This window comes from Vulpes lagopus, chromosome 12 (genome assembly GCF_018345385.1).
Source record: "Vulpes lagopus strain Blue_001 chromosome 12, ASM1834538v1, whole genome shotgun sequence".
In the NCBI taxonomy this organism is placed as follows: Eukaryota; Metazoa; Chordata; class Mammalia; order Carnivora; family Canidae; genus Vulpes; species Vulpes lagopus.
In genome coordinates this window covers 42,628,498-42,642,568 of record NC_054835.1, presented here as the reverse complement: position 1 = coordinate 42,642,568, position 14,071 = coordinate 42,628,498, and the positions used below count along the sequence as shown (strand labels likewise).

General features: G+C 56.9%; 2 protein-coding genes across 8 annotated transcripts; one reads left to right on the top strand and one right to left on the bottom strand.

Annotated features, from left to right (window-relative positions):
- The first annotated feature begins 1,324 nt into the window (after nt 1-1,324).
- Nucleotides 1,325-5,520, top strand: TMUB2 (transmembrane and ubiquitin like domain containing 2). Of its 4 annotated transcripts, none has more exons than XM_041725671.1 (4): nt 1,325-1,398; nt 1,948-2,072; nt 3,428-3,994; nt 4,246-5,520. In XM_041725671.1, exons 2-4 carry the CDS (start codon nt 2,038-2,040, stop codon nt 4,610-4,612), a joined length of 969 nt encoding a protein of 322 aa, XP_041581605.1. In that variant the 5' UTR covers nt 1,325-1,398; nt 1,948-2,037; the 3' UTR covers nt 4,613-5,520. The 4 variants fall into 4 exon arrangements, with proteins under 4 accessions (XP_041581605.1, XP_041581608.1, XP_041581607.1 ...); XM_041725673.1 differs by lacking the exon at nt 1,325-1,398 and adding an exon at nt 2,747-2,909 and having other exon boundaries at nt 1,521-2,072; XM_041725672.1 differs by lacking the exon at nt 1,325-1,398 and adding an exon at nt 2,654-2,909 and having other exon boundaries at nt 1,521-2,072.
- Nucleotides 5,521-5,597: 77 nt separating this feature from the next.
- ATXN7L3 (ataxin 7 like 3) lies at nt 5,598-13,568 on the bottom strand. Of its 4 annotated transcripts, none has more exons than XM_041725667.1 (13): nt 13,059-13,568; nt 11,585-11,695; nt 11,159-11,291; nt 10,782-10,953; nt 10,505-10,602; nt 10,277-10,299; nt 9,904-9,970; nt 9,664-9,749; nt 9,283-9,351; nt 8,966-9,009; nt 8,622-8,693; nt 8,370-8,527; nt 5,598-8,256 (listed from the first exon to the last, which is right to left on the bottom strand). In XM_041725667.1, the coding sequence occupies exons 2-13, from the start codon at nt 11,633-11,635 to the stop codon at nt 8,108-8,110; spliced, it is 1,122 nt and encodes a 373-aa protein (XP_041581601.1). In that variant the 5' UTR covers nt 11,636-11,695; nt 13,059-13,568; the 3' UTR covers nt 5,598-8,107. The 4 variants fall into 4 exon arrangements, with proteins under 4 accessions (XP_041581601.1, XP_041581603.1, XP_041581602.1 ...); XM_041725669.1 differs by having other exon boundaries at nt 9,664-9,692; XM_041725668.1 differs by having other exon boundaries at nt 9,904-9,949.
- Between the last annotated feature and the right edge of the window lie 503 nt (nt 13,569-14,071).

Genomic DNA, 14,071 nt, shown 5'->3' with positions numbered 1-14,071 from the left:
TGTATTTCACAATAAGACTTGGAAAGAAGAATAAGTCAGATGGCTTGATTCCATTCATACAAAGTGCAAAAACAAAACTCATCTATGGTAACAGAAGTCATAATAGTGTCTATGCTTTGTAAATTAGTGGCTGGAAGAGAACATGGGGGGGGGGGCTTTGGGATCATTTTCTATTTCTTTATCTGAGTGCTGGCTCTATTGGTGTGTTGGTGAAAACCACTGAACTCTTATGAATTTGCCTCGTCTGCCTTTTTTATACTTCAATCAATAAATAGTTCGTCAGAAAACAACAAAATCCTAACATGTCTTTTGAAGAAAAAACTTTTTTTTTTTTTTTTGAAAAAACTTTTTTAAGACTTATTTATTTTGGAGAGAGAGAAAGAGAGCAAGGGGGAGGGGCAAAGGGAGAGGAAGAGTTCCAAGCCGACTCCCCGCTAAATCTGGAAGCCCCTTGGGGGGACTCAATCTCATGACCCTGAGGTCATAACCTGAGCTGAAACCTTATTTATTCATGAGAGACACAGAAAGAGAGAGAGGCAGAGAGAGAAGCAGAGGGAGAAGCAGGCTCCATGCAGGGAGCCCGATGCGGGACTCGATCCCAGGACTCAGGATCAACCGCTGAGCCATCCAGGGATCCCCAACTCGAAATAATTTTAATTGCAATATCCGGCTACGTTTTTGGGAGCTGAGCCTTTTTTTTCCTTTTTTTTTTCTTTCTGGGCTCCTTTTCTTGGGCCTTAAGTCTGCGCTGAATCTGTGCCGTCTTTGAAATGCTTTCTCGCCTTATTTACCAAGGTCTCACACTACCTGGGGCCGCATCCTTGGACCACCCGAATGGTGACTAAATGGCCCCGTCTTCTGACTAGCCCTGAGTTGAACTTTTGGAGGTCAGAGAGCCCAGTCCCTACTGATCTCGCTAACCAGGAGCTTAAGGCGCGTTACAGAGCGATGATAAACCCAGCCAGCTCGGGAGGCTGGGAGAAAGGCCGGAAGAACACGCCGGGATGAGGCAAGCGCCGCTCATGTTCCGCCCGGCTTTGCCAGCACGCCGGTCTTCCAGACGCGAAGCCACGCCTTCTCCCAAGCACCTCCCCCAACTCCATGTGGCCCCGCCCCTCACCCAGGGGCTCTTTAGGCCCCGCCCACTGAGCGTGGCCCCGCCCCAGAAGGGCGCTGATTCCGCCAACAATAACTCCGCCCCTCCTTCCGCTGAGAAACCTGTCCCTATTAAAGAATACGCTTACGTCAGCCCGCCTTACGTAGACTTACGCCATCAGTGCACAGCGCGGAGGCGGGACTTCCTGTCTCTGATTCAAACAGCTTCCGGGAGAAGCCGGAAGAGACAGGACCCTGGACAGAATCGGGGATACCAGCCCCTCCCCCGGCCCCTACGGAAAGGTGAGTCCATGGGCCGTCCTAGCGAAGTCAAAACACTTAGTCTGGCCGTTTCAGGTGAGGAACTCCTTCCCTATCCAAGCACAGTACCGGTTCAGTCCTCCTTTAATTTCCCATGACTCCTCGCGTCCTCAAGCCCCGCCCCCAGGCCCCCAGCCCCGCCCCGAAGTTTGAGGGGTGTGGATGGTTTGTGGCCCCCTCACGGGTCTCTACCCCTTACGGGCCGGGAGAACTGAGCTTGGCGGCCAGGGACCAGGCAGCCTTTCTCTCGGGTGGGTCCACGGACTCCTCTCCAGCCCCGCGGGAATAGGGCCGCCCCACGCGGAGCCTTCGCCTCAGAAAAGGCAGGGTCGGGACCCCTCCTCACCGCGCGGTCCGGGTCGCCCACAGACTGAGAAGACAGCAAAGGCCTCTGAGGCGGGAGACCTGGGGTCCTGCTTGGCCCCTGCCCACGAAAGTGCCGTGTGTCTGTGCCAGTCGTTTTCGCTTCTATTCGCTGCAATTTCCTTTTCTGTAAATCAGGGTCGGTGACATTAACCTTCTTACCATTAGGGGCTAGTTGTGGAAGCGATAAGTAATTGCTACCATTTATTTATTGAACTACTGCAATGTGCCAGACACTGTGCTAAGTATTTTGCTTCGATGATTTCCCGTCACCGTCAAAACAACCTTATGAGGTAGGTACTATTTTTAACCCCATTTTACTGATGAAAAAGCTGAGGCCCTGAGAAAGTTGTCCGAGATTACAGAGCTAGTAAGAGGCAAGGCTGGGATTATAATTAGGCTTTTTGTTTTTTGGTGTTTTTTGTTTTTTGTTTTTTGTTTTTTTGTTTTGTTTTTGTTTTTACTCCAGGGCCCATGTTCTAAATAAGGATGTGGAAGCTATTGAGATGTTGATATGTCCCACAAGTATTCTTCCAGCAGCTACTATGGCATTATACTGAGCAGTAGGGTACATAGAAAAATACATGGTGATCCTTGTCTTCCAGAAGCCTAGTAGGGAGAGATGGACAGGTAGATAAGTATAATGAGGTTTTTATAGGTATTGTGAGGATAGTCTATTAATGATAATCATTGGATTGGATTTGCCTGGGGATAGCTGTGAAAGCCGCACATTCTCCAAGGGAAAGAGAAGGCACTCTAAGGAGCAAGCCCAGGTCCTTCTTGCCTTTCTAAGAAATTGCCAAGGGAAACCTATACAGTACATGAAGAGAGAGAGGGATATGGTTTGTGAGAGCTGTTTTGGAATCTTTTCCAGATCCTTTCCACTTAGGTGGTGGTTTTGCCGTTGTGAGCCTGTGGTGACCCAGGAGGGTAGTGTTTCTCGTGCCTGTCCTCCTTTGCTCCCTAGGACTTTCAGAAGAGTTTCAGAGGTGGGCAGACAACAGTGCCTGCTGCATAATGTCTGCTGCTGGCCCCTACAGATGTGTCCTTTTGGGATGGTCTATGCTTCTGACGGAAAATTAAATTTTTGGTTCTTGACATCAGAACCTGAATACGTGACCGTGAATGAGGTAGGGTTCAAATGAGACATTCTGGCAAGAGTGGCTGCACTATGCCTCCAGAAGACCCTAAAATAAAACATTTCATAGTTTTTGGTCTTTCTGAAGCCACCTTGGAGGCTTCTCAGGGGGGCATCATTGCTAGACCAACTGATAGAAATCCCAGAGGAACTCAGGGCGCAAAAAAGCAAAAAAATTTTCCCCTACCTACAAAAAAACAACAGCCAGTTGCAGCAGCAGTCACCAAACAAAGCCACTAGGTTTTCCCGGTGATCCGTGCTCACTGGGAGCTTGAAATGTGAGAGGGGGAAGATGTGGAACCTGAAAACTAGTGTCTAACAATAGAGGCAAAGGGTTAAGTCCTTAGCTTTAGGTTGGAGGTCCAGAGGTAGGACGGTTTGTTCTCCCTTCTACAGGACACCGAATTGTATTTTCTTTCAGCATTGGGTCAGTTAGGACCTAAACAAACTAGGAACCTGGTTGCAACCCTATATACCCTGCTGATGTTATGCCCCCCTTTGTTCCTGCAGTGTCGACCCAGTCAGCAGCCAGGCCATGGAGCTCTCTGATGTCACCCTCATTGAGGGTGTGGGTAATGAGGTGACTGTGGTGGCAGGTGTGGTGGTGCTGATTCTAGCCTTGGTCCTAGCTTGGCTCTCTACCTACGTAGCAGACAGCGGTAGCAACCAGCTCCTGGGCACCATTGTGTCAGCTGGAGACACATCCGTCCTCCACCTGGGGCATGTGGACCATCTAGTAGCAGGCCAAGGCACCCCAGAGCCAGCTGAACTCCCCCATCCATCAGAGAGTAATGATGAGAAGGCTGAAGAGGCTGGCGAAGGTGGGGGAGACTCCACAGGGGAGCCTGGAGCTGGGGGTGGTATTGAGCCGAGCCTTGAGCATCTGCTTGACATCCAAGGCCTGCCCAAAAGACAAGCGGGCCCAGAAAGCAGCAGTCCAGAGGCCCCCCTGAGATCTGAGGATAGCAGCTGCTTCCCTCCCAGCCCTGGCCTCATCAGTGTGCGGCTCAAATTCCTCAATGACACCGAGGAGCTGGCTGTGGCCAGGCCGGAGGATACTGTGGGTGCCCTGAAGAGGTGAGTGGACTGGAGAGTGGGAGGCTGCTCATACCCTATGCCCTCAGCCCTTGGTCACCCAAGAGGAGGCTGGTACCCACCTGGGAGTGGCAGGGATCTATCAGGTCCAGCCCCCACTAGGGGTGGGTGGGATCCTTCTCAGAAACTCACCCTTCAGTTCTTCCCTCATTGTCCTGTTTTGTTGGTCCCGGCCCGTTTGCCTTCTCATTCCTCGCCTTGTCTTTCCTTCTCTCTCCCTCTCATCCTTCCAGTAAATATTTCCCTGGACAAGAGAGCCAGATGAAACTGATCTACCAGGGCCGTCTGCTGCAGGACCCAGCCCGCACACTGCGTTCCCTGAACATTACCGACAACTGTGTGATTCACTGCCACCGCTCACCCCCAGGGTCAGCTGTTCCAGGCCCTTCAGCCTCCTTGGCCCCCTCCTCGGCCACCGAACCCCCCAGCCTTGGCGTCAGTGTGGGCAGCCTCATGGTGCCTGTGTTCGTGGTGCTGTTGGGCGTGGTCTGGTACTTCCGTATCAATTACCGCCAGTTCTTCACAGCACCTGCCACTGTCTCCCTGGTGGGGGTCACAGTCTTCTTTAGTTTCCTAGTATTTGGGATGTATGGACGATAAGGACATAGGGGGAAAATGAAAGGCATGGTCTTCCTCCTTAATGGCCTCCTCCCTTTCCTGGCCAGAGCTGGGCCCAAGGGCTTGGGAGGGGAAGGGTGGAAAGGATGTGGCGGGTCCTCCTCCCTAGGACATAGGAAGCAGGTACAGGGCCTCCCCTCCACGTCTACGAGGGTACAGACATCCCACCTCTGTGCAAGCACAACTCAGGTAGAAACAAGGATGTCATCTTCTTTCACTTTTTAGGGTCCTAAAGTTCAGAGCTGAGCTGGTGGCCCAGCTCAGCGGGGAGCCAGGGCTCCAAGGATTCCCTCCCAGCTGTGGCCCTAGCTCTTTTCATTGTCCTGCATGTCTGCTCCTCAGTACCCAGGGCTGCCTGCCAGGGCAGCTCAGCATGGCCCCAGCATACTTCTGTAGGGAGCCTGGAGTAGTTTTCTGTTTCTTAAGGGAATATCCATCTTTTGAGACTAAAGTCACACAGCAGGAATGAAGGTCGTATCAGCTTTCTGTGTAGGCACCTAGCGGCCTCTACCTTCTCCCTCCACCCCTGTAGCAGGAATAGGGTGTTCTCTGTGTTCTGGATAGTTTCCAGTGTTCTCCCCTTTTTTCAAAGCACTTTGCTTGTATTTTTTTTTTTTTTAAATAGTCCTTTATAGAGCTCAGTCAGGAAGGGGATTGGGGCACAAAGCCAAGCCCCCAGCATTGGGAGAGGCCAAGCCACAGCTGCTGCTACCCTAGGCCTAAGGCTGTAAGCAAGAGACAGCTCTGGCTCTCAGCCAGTGTCCTATCCTGCCCAACTCCAAGGACGAGCTCTGGGTATGGAGCCCTGGGCCCCAGGCCCTTGCCTCTGGGGTTCTTGGATGGAGGGTCAGTGTTTGTGACTAAATAAAGTTCCATTTTGTGGCTGTAAAGCCTCTTTTCTGTGATGTTAAGAGAATGGCTTTGCTCTGCCCCCATCAACATGGTAATGAGGGTGGGTAGGCCAGGCTACCAATGGGAGATGCAGTTTATTTACACCAGCAGCCATGGGGGCAGGGGAAATACACAGCGTTTACAAAGTTAGCTACCTGTACAGGATGGATTACATATGCAAAAATAAAAATCTCAAGACCACAGGACAGCGTGAGCCCCACCCCCCTCCCCCAATGACCCCAGCATGCGGTAATGCCAGGCGGGTGGCCCCTGGGCATGCGGGGGGGAGTGATGCATGGAAGGAAAAGCCACCGGCCATGGAAATTAGTACAGAACCCCCCCCACACACACTCAGACACATGATAGGATACAGGGTGGACGACACCTAGCTGGGGTGGGAAGGATGGGAATTGAAACCCACACAGCCTGCTGTTAGAGGGGAGTGGAGAGCTCCTAGCCCCTGTTCAACTACATGGTAGGGGGGCACACTCTCCCCAGAAGGAAAGGGGTTTGCTCCCTCAGGGTCCCTGCTGGACCAAGCCCATCACTTACCCAGCTTGGGCAGGGGGCTCTGCCCTGAGGGTGGGCCAAGGAACAATGGGGAAGTGGATGTGGACAAACCAGTTCCCAAACTACTTCCCACTTCTCCCTCCTCCAAGCAGAGGGGGGAAAGGGAGAGGCCAGAGGGGAAAGGGTATGGTAGGGCCTGAGCTGCAGCTGCCTCTCAGAAGGGAGAATGGCCCTTGGCCTTCCCCCCTTCACCTTCAGCCACTCCCAAGACTTCATTTGGAAGCAGGCTGGAGGCTGGCTGAAATCCTCCTTTCCCTCTGGCTTCCCCTTAGAGGGAGAAGACTATGGAGGGTCAAGAACAGAGGAGCCCAGGCCCCAGGATTTATTCTAACTCCTGCCAAAATTTGTTTGGCTTTTTAAAAAATAATCACAATTCTTGGGTTAAAAACCAATTTGTAACCAGGCATCAGCCACAATCAGAACCCCCCTGGTGGGGGGTGGTGTGGGGTGATTGGGGTTCCAGACGGTACTGCAGCCCTATCTCTTGTTGTTCCCTTAACCCTCTAGGGTCCCTAACCCAAATTAGTCCGACCAGTCCTGGGTACTAGCTACCCAAATGTGGGATGGCTCCTCCTGGGAAGAGGGCAGGGTTCACATCCAGCAAATGCCAGAGAACATGGCTCAGGGTCAACTCCATCCCTGTGTCAGTCAGCTCTGCTCCCAGCCCAGACTGTAGTCCTCCAGCTCGGCTCTTGGAAGCGATGGTGCCCATGTGGAGGTGGAACAGTACATCTCTTCGGGATGTAGACCAGGCAGGTGGGCACACTGGCATGGTAGTCCCACAGAGGGGTGATGCCTAGGCATGACACCCCTTCCCCCTCCACTGACAACCCAGAGCACAGAGACTAGCCTCTTCCCACCCCAACTCCTAGCAAAGGGGGAGAGGGAAAAGATCAGGATTTTCCTCAGAGCCCCAAACCACAAGTACAGAATAAATAACTTAAAAGCGGCTAAGGAAGGGGAAACAGGGCAGGCGTTGGAGGCAGGAGCATCGAGAGAGGAACTGAAGCTGGGCAAGGTGAAGGAGGGGGGTAGCAAGCAGCAGTTGGGAACTTGGACTGCCCTGCTAGGGCAGTGGGGCAGGGTAGGCGGGAGGAACATGGGGCCACCCCAGGAGGGTGAGGCTGGGCCCCTTCCTGGGGCAGGGAATGAGGTAAGAAAACATTTCAAATAAAGCAGCACCGTTCCCTCTCACCTTGGGGCCCCACTCCTCACCAGCCCTGGGTCAGGGAGGAAAGGTAGGGTGGGGGGGGGGGGAGTCATTTTGATACACAGCTCCCTCTTCCTACCCTCCCCTTGCCCATTCCTTGAAGCTGTAGAGGCTGGAGGCCCTTTCCTGGCACCCAACAACAAAAGGACACCTCCTGCTGCCAAGGAGGCCCCTGGGGACTGAGGGGAAAGGGCTGCCCCTGTGTGGGGCAGGGAAGGCGGTGGCAGTTCTGGACGCCCACCTCAGCAGACAGCTTGCTGTGCCTGCCTACCCCTGGGATTGGGGGCGTTGGATAGGATTCTGCACACAGACAGGACACGCCCAGCCCTGCCCCTCAGCTCCAAGCACCGGACCCATTCACATTGCTGAGGGCAGCTGGGGGAGGCCCCCTCCAGGCTCAGCTGCCAACCCACAGCCTCCCGGGTAGCCACAATGCTCCTCGGCAGGGCTTAGTCCAGTTCCTGGGGTGGGGGGCAGGCAGTGCCCTGGCACAGTGCCCAGGTCAGGCCCCTGGCCTAGCTGGACATCCAGTAACTCACAGAATAAATAGGAAAACTGCCTCCCACCAAACTTATGTCCAAGGCATAATATGTCCAGGTCTGAGTCCTGCATGCCAAGGGGTCATGCTCCATCGCAGAGGACCCTGACACCCCCCAGGGGCGCATATTTGGATCCTCTGCCTGCCTGGCCCACCAAGCTTCCCAAGCCCAAACCCCCAGCAGCCGTCCATTTGCCAGGCTTTGCCACCTGGGTGGGGGTTGGGAGAGAGGGCTCTGCTCAGCCAATGGCTATCCCTTGCACCCAAGTCAGTTGATGTCATCGTAAATGCTGGGCGTCGGGGGTGCCGGTGGCTTTGGCTTCTTCTTCTTGTTGGAGCCTAGGCTGGAGGCAGTCCCTACCAGGCTCAGATGGGATTTCTTTTTCTTAGTTTTCCGTGACTCGGAGCTGTTGGTACCTAAAGAGAAAGAGGCACCAGGGATGAGGGCTGGGCTGTGTGAGGGAACACAGGGTGTCCCCACAACCCCAGCTTTGAGCAGACAGCCTATGGGGCCCGCATGTATCACCTACCTAGACCCCATCCCTGATTCTCACTCGTCTTGGAGGAGCCTGAATCAGAGGGTGAAAGGTCAGAGGAGCCGTCCCACTGAAGCCGGCTGATCAGGGCCTGGCTGTCAGTCATGTCAAAGCTGTCATTATCCAGGGAACTCTCGACCTCTGGGAGGACGCTGGAAGAAGAGAGGGAGCACAGAAGGGGTTCAGGGCTACCCATCATCATCCTACTTTTCCCTGGCCTACCACCCTGCCAGGAGGGTCCCTTACGCTGAGGGTCCAAGGAAATAAATCCGCACGGCTCGCCGCTGCTCATCTGTGTGCTGGGGGCAGCGCAGGGACCTAGTGGGAAGACAACCACTTAAGACTCTGACAAAGCAAGAAGGGTCTGAGGAACTCAGGTGAGGCCCCTTCCCTCAGCAGAGGTGGGAGGAATAGACAGACGGGGAAGGGATAAATAGAGTGCCCCCAGATTGTGGCCTAAGGCCTGACCATCAGAGGAGGGAGGGGAAGGGTGGGAGCCCCATTGCTCAAGTCCAAGGGTACTCCCGACCCAAGCCCAGGGTGAGTGTGCAGGAGGGCCCCCTGGCCCCCTTTCTAGGTTCTGAGCTCACCTTGTGCACATCTTCTTGGTGTGTTCAGAAATCACCCCACATTGCTGGAAGAGGAATATAAGCTGAAAGGAGGGATGGCGGGGAGCCTACTCTAGACCCTAGACATTCTCTTCTGTACAAATGCTACATTGCACAAGCAGCAACGGCCCCAAGGTGTCCAGAACAGCCTGTCCCAGACCACCGCTGGCCAGAAAACCTAATTCCAGAGAGAGGGAGCTATGTGGCCCTGACTGCTGTCACCAGCCTCCTCCAGAGACATGACCACTGCCTGCGACTCCAGCCCACTCCCAAGGGCCTCCCCTTCCCTGGTCTCTCACCGTGGTGAGCAGGTTACGCAGCTCGTCCGGCCCCAGGGTCTCGTAGCTGATCCCAGTTGAGTTGTTATACTGGGGAAAACCAAATGTACAGGTAAGCCCAAGAGGGAGGAGGAAGGGCCCGACTGGGGTGGGGAACCAGTCCCTCTCACCCTTCTCTACTTGGGAGGGCCCTGGGACTACCCAGCAGTTTGCTAGTGATTCTTCCCATCCCACCTGTGCATCAGGGAGGGGCTGAGACCCAGCAATCACAAGAATATGCAAGATCTCAATATCCCATCTAGTGCTTCGAGCCATCAGGAGTCTGATCCCCCCACCTGTCCAAATCCCGCCCAACTCAAAAGGAAAACAAGAGAGAACCTGAGAGGGGCAGTACCTACTCACCTTAAAAGGATCCGAATTGCTAAGTTCCCCTGAAGAAGAAAAAAGAAGGGGAAGGGTGTTTGATGCAGAGGTACAGACAGAGAACCCTGAAAATAACCAGAGAGGAAGTGGGGGTGACAGAAGGATCACAGGCCCTCCCTCGATCATCCCCCTGTCCCCTAAGCCCCCCACCTCCACCCTCCAGCAATGAGTCCCGAAAGACGCAGCTAAGATCATCCCCATTGTTTAAGCCCCACTCACCATTTTTGTGTTTTAAAGACTTGGATCTTCGAGGGGAATTGGGGTTCTGGAATGGGAGATACCACAGCTTTGGGGAAAGGGTAACGATAAGGGGGAGCCGAGAACCCAGGGAAGGAAAAAAGATTTGACAAAGAAACATCCTCAAATTCCTACTCTTGCTCCCCAGTAAGAGGCCCACCTACCCGTATTTCCTCCTCCCCTACTCCCACCAAGGCCTCCGTGGCCCTCCTGCCCACCAGACACCCTCATCCCGAAACCCAGAGAGGCACCCGATGACCTCAGACTTGAGTCAAGATACCCGAGGACTCCCTGCCCATAAGGGAGGGTATCCGTCCTTCGCCCCAATTGCCCTCATGCTCGCCCCGGCTCTCACCTTGTCCGATTTTCTCTTCTTGGCTGTGTAGGACAAAAAAGAAAGGAGAGGATCATCTTAAGCCTTCAATCTAAGGACCCCTACAGAAAAGCACAAAGCTACATTCTCCCCTTCTCATTCAATATAACGACCTGTGACCCTTACATACCCAATTCTTGCTTGCCCGCCTCACCCTGATGGGCTGCATCCCCCCGCCCCCCCAGCCAGTTTCCCCAAATCCCCAAACACCTTTCTTCTCTGAGCCATAGGACCAGTCGTTGTCATTGATGTCATCGTTATCCTCTTGGTCACTCTCTGACTTGTTCATATTGTTGCTATTGGCAATCCTACCAACAGAAGGGAAGAGAAAGGGTCAAGACAGCTACCTCTCTCTGCCCCCAACCACAGAGGCCAAGCACGAATCACCCTCTGTGCCCTACCAATGCCCCTGGGGGACTACACCATGCCACAAGTTACAAGAGGTGGGACCAGCATCTCTGGTTCTAGCGGAGAGAGACGCCCTCACCGGCGGTTGGCGATGCGGCTGCTGTTCCGGCCCATTCCCAGGCACTTCTCCAGATGGGGAGCGAAGCGAGAGGCAGCAATACTACGGCTGCAATTGGGGCAGACACACTCCTTGCTCTTCCACTGGTTGAAAACCTGTCCAAAGATGTCCAACCCCGGCTGGTCCACGATCTCTGGGGACAGGAGAGGCGTGGCGATCAGGGCGGGCAGGGGACCCTCACCTCTTGTCTCCCGCCCATGGCCCCATGGCCTCTTGAAACCCCCTGCCTGGGCTCACAGGAGCCCCAGGTACTACGTCTGGTGCAGTTTCCAGAGAAGGAACTTGCAAGTATCCCCGGGACAGGGGCCGGATGGCTCTCCTTCAACCCTGAAGCTCACCAAAATCCTTCATGCTATCAGGGTCCGTGTCGTCCAGGAAGAAGTAGCCACACTTGACAGCCCGGTGTACCTCAAAGCAGAATCCCAAACAAGAATCCTCGACCAGGTCCGCGTATATCTCCTGAGCGATGGCCTGGGCCCAGGGGAGAACATCCACGGTCAGGAGTCTTGGCCCCCTGGACTGAGAGCAACTCTCACCAACCAAATCTGCCAACTCGCCCTGGCCAAAAATAATGCTTTCTTTGCCATTTTCCCCATCTTGACTTCGCATCCTTTCTTCTTCCGGAGCCTTGGGCCTTTTCAGCTGGCTATTCCCTTTAAGGAACCAGGCTGACTACCCAAATTCCTCTTTGGTGTGAACGCCAGATATAGCGACGTAGAGACATCAAGAGAAAGAACTAGAGGCACACGTGGGGGAGCCCTCACCTCTAGTTTGCTGTTATCCAGGCCAGACAAAGACATTTCCTCCATTTTCATTTGTAAACTCTTGTGGAGACGGCGCTCTGACTGCTCATAGCACAGCGGGCGGCAACACGGCTGCACACATGGGGGTGGGGGGATGTTGGTGTGAGTCCAAGACACCTCTGGAAACTGCCACCTCCCCTCTGCACCTCACTGCCCAGAGCTTAATGCTGGCATCAGGATCTACCCTTCTCCAAGGCCTAGGCTCACTAAGTCTGGATGGTCCTTCAGGGCCTGAAACCCAAAGGCGGCCTAGTCCTTCCCAGGACTGAACTCAGGCCCTGGACTCTGCTACCAGTCCAAGTCTGAGTCCATAGGAGGCAGCAGCTCACCCCAGGTCCCCCAAACTCAAACCCCTCTTCCATACCCATGGTGCAATGCAGCAGGGGGAGGAGAAGGAACTCTAAGGCCTCAAAGCAAACCCACAGGGTGTGGCAAAGAACTGCACAGACTCCTAAATACACCCCCCCCCCTTCCCTAGGCTCTCCTCAGAGTCACCTCTGCTTTCAGCCAGGATGTCCACTTGGGGGGGTACTGCTACCAGAAGTAGGAACGGCCCTAGAGCCCTACAACCTTCACCCCACTGTGTCTTCCCTTGAAATAAGCCTGTGACTACAGAAGGGGCACAGAGCCCACAGAAACCTAGAGCTGAAGGAGCATTTCTAGCCATCATGAGCAGGAAGGAGGGGTAGAGCCCGGTGGGGATGGCATGCCGGGAGTGGGCACTCCCCTTACCTGTTCTTCTTTTTAGATAACCACCCTCCCTCCCTCAGGACCAGCCCGGAAGTCTCTCCAAGAGCCCCAAAGTCCAGGAATCCCCACCAAAGGATTCTGAAACAGCGCCCACAGTCCGGGGCCCCTCTTAACGGTGGGTACGAGTTTAAGGAGCTGCCGGCCTAGAGTGGGGTGGGGACTGACAAATGAGCCAGGGGCACCGGGGAGGGTAGGAGGCCGGGCCTCGGCTCTTCCCCCGTCCCTGCGGCACTGCTGCTGCATCATACCGACTGGGGGGAGGAGAGCCGAGCCGCCCGAGGCCGGCGCCGGTCCGGGACAGACCGACCCCTAGAGAGTGGGCAGAGTGGGACGAGTCCCGGCCCCTCTCCTTCCCCGCCCGCCGACAGCCCCAGCCGGCCGGGGAGAGGAGTCCGGGAGGGTGTCTCTATTGTCCCGGGGGCTGGGGCCTGGCTCCCTAACAAAGGCCCCGCGCCCCCTCCCCGGCCGGCCCTGCCCCGCCCAGGGGGGACCCAGACAGGGGGAGAGCTGGGGGCCCCGGCCGGGCCGGGAAGCCGGGGGAAGCCGGGCGTTTCCGCGTCGGCCCGGGGGGAGGGGAAGGGGCGCTGACCCAGACCTGGGGGGAGGGGGCCCAAGCCCCGCCTCGGGCCCCGCCCCCCGCCCCCCGCAGGCCCCTCCCCCGTCCCCGTCTCCGTCCCGTACTCACCCCGCCCGGGGGGCCGCGCCGGGGCCCGGCGGCCTCTCAGGGCCGCGTCCTCCGGCGGCGGCGGCGGCGGCGGCTGCTCCGGAGCCCCATGTCCGTCGGTCCGTCCTCGCCTCTCCCCGGGGCCCAGGGCCCGGGGCCGGGGGGTCGGGCCGCCCCCCCGCCTCGCCGCCTCACCGGGCGGCCATGGCCCCTTCCCCTCCCTTCTCGTCCCGTCGCCGCCTCCTCCTCCTCACCTCACCCCGCCCGCGCGCAGTCCGCGCGCCGTCCGCGCGCCCCTCCCCCCGCCCCCCACTCCAGCCCGCCTCTCCCGGGCGGGGGGTGCGGCGCGAGCCCGGAGCGCGCGCGCGTGCCGCGACCGGAGGATGGATGGATGGAGCGAACGAGAACGCGAGCGTGCGCGCGCGCGCCCCTCTCCCCCTCCCTCCGCGCGGGCGCGAGGCCAAGCGCGAGCGCGCTCCAACCTCCTCCTCTTCCTCCTCCCGCCCCTCTTCAACACCCCGCCCCCGCCCTCCCTTCCTCTTCCTTCTTTCGCTTTCGCGCGCCCAGCGACTGCTCGCGCCTGCTAGAAGGGCCCGAGCGCGTGCATCTGCCCCGCGGCCGCAGCTCGGCAGCATTTGCTCCAGGGGGCGGGGACCGGGCGGGGAGGAGGGGCGCCACGCCGCCGTCCAAAGTACCGGCGGACGGGGACGGGGGCGGGGAGATGGGCGGGGCCTTCGGCGGCCACCGCGGCCAATCGCCGTCTCGCCTCGGTCCGGCCGGCCCAATAGGATGGTGGTGGGAGGAGCGCCGTTCAAGGTGAGGTGCGCGGTGCGCTGGGGGCGGAGACGTTGTGCCGTCCCGGCCGGCTCCGGGGCGGGGGCAGCGGGTGGCGTCGAAAGAGAGCGCCGGCTCCAGCCGAGCCTGGGACGCCTTCCGGCCCAGGATCCCCCGCCCTTCCCTCGGGGCTCCCGGCTCTTCCCCCCCCCCCGCTACACACACACCTCCTCCCGCCCCCCGGCGCCCCAACGCCGGCA

Bases quoted from the DNA above. Each gene is read 5' to 3' on its own strand.
- ATXN7L3 (XM_041725667.1), bottom strand. From the start codon at position 11,635: ATGAAAATGGAGGAAATGTCTTTGTCTGGCCTGGATAACAGCAAACTA. The intron at 9,352-9,663 runs GTGAGTAGGTAC...GGTTTTCCCCAG, and splicing joins GCAATTCGGATCCTTTTAAG to TATAACAACTCAACTGGGAT. The intron at 8,528-8,621 runs GTAAGGGACCCT...CTCTTCTTCCAG, and splicing joins TATTTCCTTGGACCCTCAGC to CGTCCTCCCAGAGGTCGAGA.
- TMUB2 (XM_041725671.1), top strand. From the start codon at position 2,038: ATGATTTCCCGTCACCGTCAAAACAACCTTATGAG. The intron at 2,073-3,427 runs GTAGGTACTATT...TTGTTCCTGCAG, and splicing joins CGTCAAAACAACCTTATGAG to TGTCGACCCAGTCAGCAGCC. The intron at 3,995-4,245 runs GTGAGTGGACTG...TCATCCTTCCAG, and splicing joins ACTGTGGGTGCCCTGAAGAG to TAAATATTTCCCTGGACAAG.